Source organism: Saprolegnia diclina (genome assembly GCF_000281045.1).
Source record: "Saprolegnia diclina VS20 unplaced genomic scaffold supercont1.16, whole genome shotgun sequence".
Classification (NCBI taxonomy): domain Eukaryota; phylum Oomycota; class Saprolegniomycetes; order Saprolegniales; family Saprolegniaceae; genus Saprolegnia; species Saprolegnia diclina.
Genome location: NW_008246083.1, coordinates 353,686 through 360,272, shown reverse-complemented (window position 1 = coordinate 360,272; position 6,587 = coordinate 353,686). Strand labels below are relative to the sequence as shown.

Sequence of the window (6,587 nt, the reverse complement as noted above, 5' to 3'; positions counted from 1 at the left end):
CTGAGGCGACAGAGGTCGGCAAGGATCGCACAGTCTATCCAGTCGTCCGACTCCGCCATCGATACGGCTGGAGTCGGCTCCACCGGCACCGGCTTGGCAAGCCATGGCAGCGTCATGAGAGCACGACTGTGGCGGGTGCAAAGCCCGTTCGTGCGTGCGTACTTGAGGCAGTTGTCGGCGCGGCAGTGGTTCCCGCCGCCATGGCGAATGCAACGCTGGCGCGCCTGTGCCCGGTTGACACATCCGGCTTCGATGCAATTGCCTCGCCGCTTCCCGCCCCCGTGCTTGGCGCAGAAGCTGCCGTCGCGCACGTTGGTGTCGCACGCGTCGACTTGGCAGCGCGATTTGCCGCCATGCCGGACGCAGAGGCCGCGTGCATACACTTGGTTGCGGCACTCGGCGATGTTGCACTTGAGCCGGTGCCGGTGGAAGTGGCAGCGCCACGATCCCTCCAGGGCTTCGTGGACGCAGTCGCCAAAGTAGCAGTGCATGGGGAATTCGCAAATGCCATGCACGAACATGAGTCATCTGCTCTTGGGTGTCAGCGACAGGCGCGCGTCGGATGCTCACCCCAGTTCCAGTTGAACGGCAAGGGCTCGCTCGTACGTCAATGGGCCGTGCCTGTCGCCACAGCGTTGCGCGAGGGCAGATGACACCTGGCAGCCGTAGCGCCTACGATACTGTGGACGCACCTCGGAGCTATAGATATTGTCCTCGAGCGCCCCGACGCTGTCGTCCAAGCCTGAATCTGAGCAGAGCTAGACACGAAAGATACTCGTCGACGACAGGATACCTCGGACTGTCGCTGGTCTTGCAAGCGAGGAGTGCGTGATTGAGAGGTGAACGACAACGAGGCCTGGCGTAGTATAGGCCTGTGGTGTGGATGGAATTGGCACAGAATGACTTCAAGAACCAGGTGCACCAGCCTCGTCTAGGCACCGATAGTACAGATGCTCCACGGCTCGTCGCGCCTGAGAATGATCGGCACGTCGCCTGTCGGGCACAAGCTTTGCTCCTCAGCTGCTGCGGCCCGTCGATGCAAACGAGCGCGCATGAGGTCCCCTGATGATTGAAGGAAGGCTTTTCCGAGACGGTGCTGACGAAATACCTTTTCAGCTTCGTTTCACCTGTTTAACGTCCTTAGGTCTCACATGCGACGCTTGAGGTTTTGGTGCCGTCAAGACGGGTTAAAGCATTTTAACGCAACGCGTCTTTAGCTGGTTTTAACGCAACCCGTCTTGGACGGGTTTTATTTCTGTTTGATACTGGCATGGCAGCTTCGTCGTGGCGACTGATCTGCCGACGGACCGCCTCTCAGTCGTTCGGCCTATCGACCAAAGGCGGCGGTGCACAGCGAAGCGTCATCGTCTCTGTCGTCTTGCCGCAGTCGCCAGCGTACTTGGCCGGTCTCGCGATCGGCGACGAGATCCTCGCGGCCGAGGGTGCATGGCACGAGTGCAACATGGCGCTCCCGCCCCGCCCCGCCATGGACAGCGCAGAAATTGTCCGCCTCCTCGAGAATGAGAATGCGCGCTGCATCTCTCTCTACGTGCGCACGCGCTCGATGTCCAACGCGTTGGCATGGCACTTGGAACGGCGCTTGGCCCTGGTCACTCACAACCGACGAGGTATCCCGGCGAACGCCGAGGAGCGCGACGCGTGGCTGTATGCCATGACCGATGCATGGGACGCCGAACGCCGTATCCAGGAGGTGAGGCGCTCAAGTCCATCGTTGCCGTTGGCGTCGCCGACAGACCGGAAGCGTACGAAGATCGAGCGATCGGGTACGAGCGCTGTCGCACGTCACCATGGAGCCGACCAAGCACACGTGCAGCCGAGCTCCTCAACCTCGTTGCGAACCCGACGCGTCGTCTCGAATCAGTCGAAGCGGGCAGCAACCGCGAGCCCCTCCGACGGCGACGCGCCACCGGAGAACGAGGCAGTGGTCGAGTGGCCGACACAGCTCAAGCGACGCCACCCACCCAACTGCGAGATCCATAACCGCGTCGTTGTGGCAGCGCGGCGCATTTGCAAGGGCGACGAGCTCTACGTGTAGTGTTTGCTGCTATCTTTGCGTCGTAATGCGTGGTGTTCTCTGTTCACTTACAAATGTGCGTGGTGCTTGGTACAGGGTAGCGGACATCCAGTGGTGGTGCGACTGGATCGCGTTCTCTCTCAACCAGTCGACAAACCCGTCTGGTACGCTTGCACAAATTGTGAGCGAGCTCCAGAGCCAGCGTTGAGTTATTACATGGTCAAAAGTGATTGCACACGCCGTCTTGTCGCTGTATGGGGCATTAGCAGCGCGTCCGATGGCGGCGATGGAGCCAATCGGTGGCGACGAGCATACGTGGCAGCGCCTGCATGCAGCAACTGGATGGCCTTTTCACGGCGTCGGACAGCGACGGCGGGCTGCATCACATCCTGTGACCGGATTGGACCACGACGAAGCGTATCATTATCAAAACGCAATACGGTCGGGACATCACATGCTTGTGGTCGGCGCACGCTGGGCATGGCCGTTTGCAGCATATCGCTGGCAAATGTGCTCGAGATCCAGCGAGGAGCTGCCACGAAATTCGTGTCCTTCTGTCGACCGACTCTAGCCTTCTCCGGCTGGTGCGCTCAGTGCGCTCGATGACCAAGCCCTCATACAACATATTTGCCATGCTAGCACCAAAGCTCCGCGTACGCCCGACGCCGGTCCGATTCCCCCTTCTCGGCCTCTCGGCGACGATCCTCAGCATCACCAAAGACCGGCAGCACGCATCGCTGGCATTCGCGATCCTCGTCGAGAACGGCTCGGAGCGCTGGCTGCTCCACCGCCGATTCTCCGAGTTCCACCGCTTCCGCCTCGAGCTGCTGCGCTTGACGAGCAAGTGCACGTGTCGCTGCCAGTACCTCTGGCTGACCTTGTCGTCGATGGTGTTTCCGAAGAAGGAGGCCAACTTTCTGCCGTGGCGGCCCGCCGAGCGCATCGCGATGGACCGCCAAGACCGTCTGAGCCAGTTTCTGAGCGTGCTCCTGATCCTCTTGCAGCAAAAGGACCACTTGGTCGCGTGCGAGCATGCCCAGTGCCCCGTGCTTGGCCTTATCCACGCCTTTCTCCACGTCGTCCCGGCCGCGCGCAAGTGCGACCAAGGCCAGCTACTCCTCCGTGACCTCCCGCCCAAGACGCCCCAGCGTGTCCAGTCGCCAAGCCACAACCTCCCTATTTATCCGATCCGCGAAGACGACGAAGTGATCAATTGCAGATTCATAATGACCACAACAACACATTGGGTCTAGGACACTATTGTCCATATATATATTGCAATTAGAGGCAGCTTGTTTATATGGAGTCCGAAGCGTCGATCTTCAAGGGACGTGGGAATCTCGGTAGCACATCGCCTGCGACAAGACTAATCGAATGCGGATTTGTTCCTTAGTGCTTGCTCACTCGCCACGCTCCCTGCGTCAGCGCTAGGTGGAGAATACACCTCGCTGCGTCTCTGTGGGAATGACTTGCGGCCGCTTGTAACTGGACACATTGTCAGCGCCATGACGCGCGCCATAGAGCAATCAAGTCGATCGACTTGGCCCCTTCCGCAGCGCACCCAAATCCCATGTTCATGCCCAGACCTTACACTACTATCAGCACTCATCCTCTCTGCCCGACGGCGACGACCAGACGCGCAACGTTTACTGGCCCAACGCACTCGGTAGTACTAAGATCCTGCGTCTTGCACAACGAGTGTTACCCTCTCAAGCTCGAGATTCTTGCTGCGAGTCTCAACGATACCGATAGCAAACAAGGTGGCAGGTGCATGGTACGAGTACGCAGTACGGTATGCGAGAAAGCAGACGCCTGTCGACACCGCAGCATATCATCTTGGATCGCGACAGACAACGCAATCTCCGAAGAAGCCGCGTGGGTCCAGTGCTCGAAGCAGAGTGTCCCATGCTGTAGGACCGCGTAATTCGTGTGGCGTGTACGGTACTAGTTGTCACCTGCTACCACCCGATCGCGTGCGATTGCATGAAGCACACTTGAAATGGTCATGGACGACATCTTCCTCGGCCTCTCGGCCGCGATCGTCAGCGTCACGCGCGAGCAGGACGTCTTTGCCTACGGCGTGCTGCTCGAGAACGGCGCCGCGCGCTGGATTCTCCACAAGCGCTTCTCGGACTTTCATCGGTTCCGGCGAGTCCTCCTCATGATGACGCGCTGCAGCGACTGCGAGTGCCGCTTGCTCCATGCGCCGCTCGCGGGCCTCGCCTTTCCTCGGCGGAGCCTCGCGTTCTGGCGCAAACCCGAGCGGGTCGCTCTCGACCGCCAGGACCGGCTCACGCACTTCGTCTCGGTCCTCCTCAGTCTTTTGCAGCCGTCGACGCACGCGTACACGTGCAACGGGACGTCGTGCCCGATCTTGCGGCTCATTCGCAAGTTCCTCGAGGTCCGTGGCCACCACCACGACGCTCTTCTGCGGCGACTTCCACTGAGCGCAGCGAGTCGCAGCCGGAAGCTCTCGGAGCCCATCTACACGATTCGCGAGCACGACGAGATCATCAATAGCCCCGTGCATGCTCCTCTCAAGTGGTCGTGACTCGGTGTCTTTCCGTATCAACTTGATGTAATCGAGTCCATGTTTGTGTGCCTCACAAGGCTTTCCGATACTGTACCCAGCCGTCTAACGTAGTACGTGGTAGCCGTCGTGAGGCGGGGTCCAGGGCCGTCTGTATCGAGTCGATCCATGCAATGAACGGTCGAGAGCTCGCGAATCTCATCCCGAGGAAGCGCTGTCATCTCCAACCGCTCCGCAGTCGACGCGTCGGACGTTTGTGGCTTATTAGCACTTGGTAGTAAAACAAAGCTCGCATTTCCATGTGGTCCGCGCCCACGTGGCAGCGTCACAAGGACGACGATAGCCAGCGCAAGAAGAACACCACTCGCTGCGCGTGACAGCGCGTGTCACTCTTTGCTTTGCGCAGGATGCCGCATCCTGGCCGACCGCCGCTCGCCGGTGTCTTTGCCACGATCGTGAGCCTCGACAGCCTCGACACTCGCACGCTCCACGAGGACGAGGCGTACACGCTCACGACAACGCAGAGTACCACCAACGTCATTTCGTACAGCATCCTCGTCGACACCGGCGCCGAGCGCTGGCTGGTGCCCAAGCGGTTCTCAGAGTTTTATGCTTTTCGACAGACGCTCCTCCGCCTTTGCGCCGCTAGCATTTGCGACTGCCATACACTGCATTCGGCGCTCGCGGCCGTGCTCTTCCCGCGCAAACACGAGCGCTTTTGGTGCAGCGCGCAGACAATCGCGGCCGCGCGCAAGGACCGCCTCGACCATTTTCTCTTTGTCTTGCTCTCGGTCCTCCAGAGTCCGCACCACTTGACCGACTGCGAGCTCGCGCTCTGCCCCGTCCTCACGTACATTAAGACCTTCCTGCACATCGACCCGAACTCTCGAAAAGAGCTCACGGCACTGCCGCCGCGCCGCGCACCGTCGTTAATGATGTTGCATCGGGGCTCGAGCCTCGGTCTCCCGCGACGGTCCAACGTGCTTTTGTAATTTACCAACTTGGCGTCATAGTTATCGTATCCATTTTGACGCTCCCTATTTGACTAACGTCTATGGAAGAGCCTCATGTCCCAGAAGGGGGCGACGGCGCGTGCGTTGGCAACGTGCGCACCGTCGAGAGGTGCTTGAAGACCGAGTGGACCGTGCCCGGGATGTGAATGGCGTCGTCGAGCTTGACGTTCTTGACCTTGCCGCACAAGATACGCGTGGCACGGCTCGTCGATGCATTTCGAGAGAGCTAGTGCCCGCAATGTTGCGGCGGGAGCAAGGCAGAGGTCATGAAGCGCACCTGTGTGGCCGCGTCGCCGTCGTCGACGAGTGACACGTTGGCGACACGATTTTTGGCCCACTAGCACTCGTTGTGTGAATTTGAGTGTGGTCATATTGACATTCTATGCCTGCAGCCACGTCTTGTGGCTTTGAAAGAGCTTTTCCGAGGCGGCGGCTGGCGGCACGTGGGACCGCACCGGCACCATGGGCTTGGGCGGTCCTCGCACCGGTGGAGATCGTGGCGCTACACAAAATATGGCTTGAGCGGCAACGCTAGTGTCGGCCGTACGCAGCACAACGCTGGGTCCGGGTGTCGCCAGCGGAGACGGGTCCAAACTGTGCACGAACGGCAGCAAGTGCGGCGTGAGCTTGGCCTGGCCGCGCCGCGGAGTGGCCTCGGCGACAATGGCTTCCTTGTATTCGTGCCACTGCGTGTTCATGACGAGGTCCTGCTCGATCGACTGCTTGTGCATGCGCGCGTAAAGGTCGTTGGCGTCGGCCTTGAGCAGCTGCTCCGTGACAGCGTCTTTCAACACCAAATAGCGCACGTCTACGCACACTGTAGAGTCATTAGACGTGGCGCCACCAGAGCGCACCGCTCTTCTCGATGCGGTAGAGGACGGCACTGGGCGACGAGACGAGGACGGAGAAGGCGCCGCGGTGCATGCCGCGCAGGACCTCGTACGCACCAAAGCACTGCCCACTAAAGTCGTTCATGCTTAGTATCAAGTGGACAGGTTGATACAATAGA

At 60.0% G+C, this 6,587-nt stretch overlaps 5 protein-coding genes across 5 annotated transcripts in view; 3 read left to right on the top strand and 2 right to left on the bottom strand.

The window, feature by feature from the left end:
* Positions 1-10: 10 nt before the first annotated feature.
* SDRG_05988 (hypothetical protein) lies at positions 11-521 on the bottom strand (the record flags this gene model as incomplete). Its single annotated transcript, XM_008611738.1, has 1 exon — positions 11-521. A coding segment is annotated over one exon (510 nt), but the record flags the coding sequence as incomplete, so codon positions are not given.
* Positions 522-1,257: 736 nt separating this feature from the next.
* On the top strand, positions 1,258-2,102 carry SDRG_05987 (hypothetical protein). Its single transcript, XM_008611737.1, has one exon. It carries the CDS (start codon positions 1,271-1,273, stop codon positions 2,054-2,056), a length of 786 nt encoding a protein of 261 aa, XP_008609959.1. The 5' UTR covers positions 1,258-1,270; the 3' UTR covers positions 2,057-2,102.
* Positions 2,103-2,559: 457 nt separating this feature from the next.
* Positions 2,560-3,340, top strand: SDRG_05986 (hypothetical protein). The gene has a single exon (XM_008611736.1). It carries the CDS (start codon positions 2,638-2,640, stop codon positions 3,286-3,288), a length of 651 nt encoding a protein of 216 aa, XP_008609958.1. The 5' UTR covers positions 2,560-2,637; the 3' UTR covers positions 3,289-3,340.
* A 694-nt stretch (positions 3,341-4,034) lies between these two features.
* On the top strand, positions 4,035-5,557 carry SDRG_05985 (hypothetical protein; the record flags this gene model as incomplete). Its single annotated transcript, XM_008611735.1, has 2 exons — positions 4,035-4,576; positions 4,972-5,557. 2 exons carry the CDS (start codon positions 4,035-4,037, stop codon positions 5,555-5,557), a joined length of 1,128 nt encoding a protein of 375 aa, XP_008609957.1.
* Positions 5,558-5,893: 336 nt separating this feature from the next.
* SDRG_05984 (hypothetical protein) overlaps positions 5,894-6,587 on the bottom strand; it is a gene marked incomplete at its 5' end in the record, with an annotated part of 1,885 nt that continues 1,191 nt past the window's right edge. The window contains 3 exons of the mRNA XM_008611734.1: positions 5,894-6,080; positions 6,126-6,386; positions 6,433-6,554. Coding sequence (XP_008609956.1) covers positions 5,959-6,080; positions 6,126-6,386; positions 6,433-6,554 — 505 coding nt within the window. The 3' untranslated portion in view covers positions 5,894-5,958. The remainder of the gene's footprint in view (positions 6,081-6,125; positions 6,387-6,432; positions 6,555-6,587) is intronic.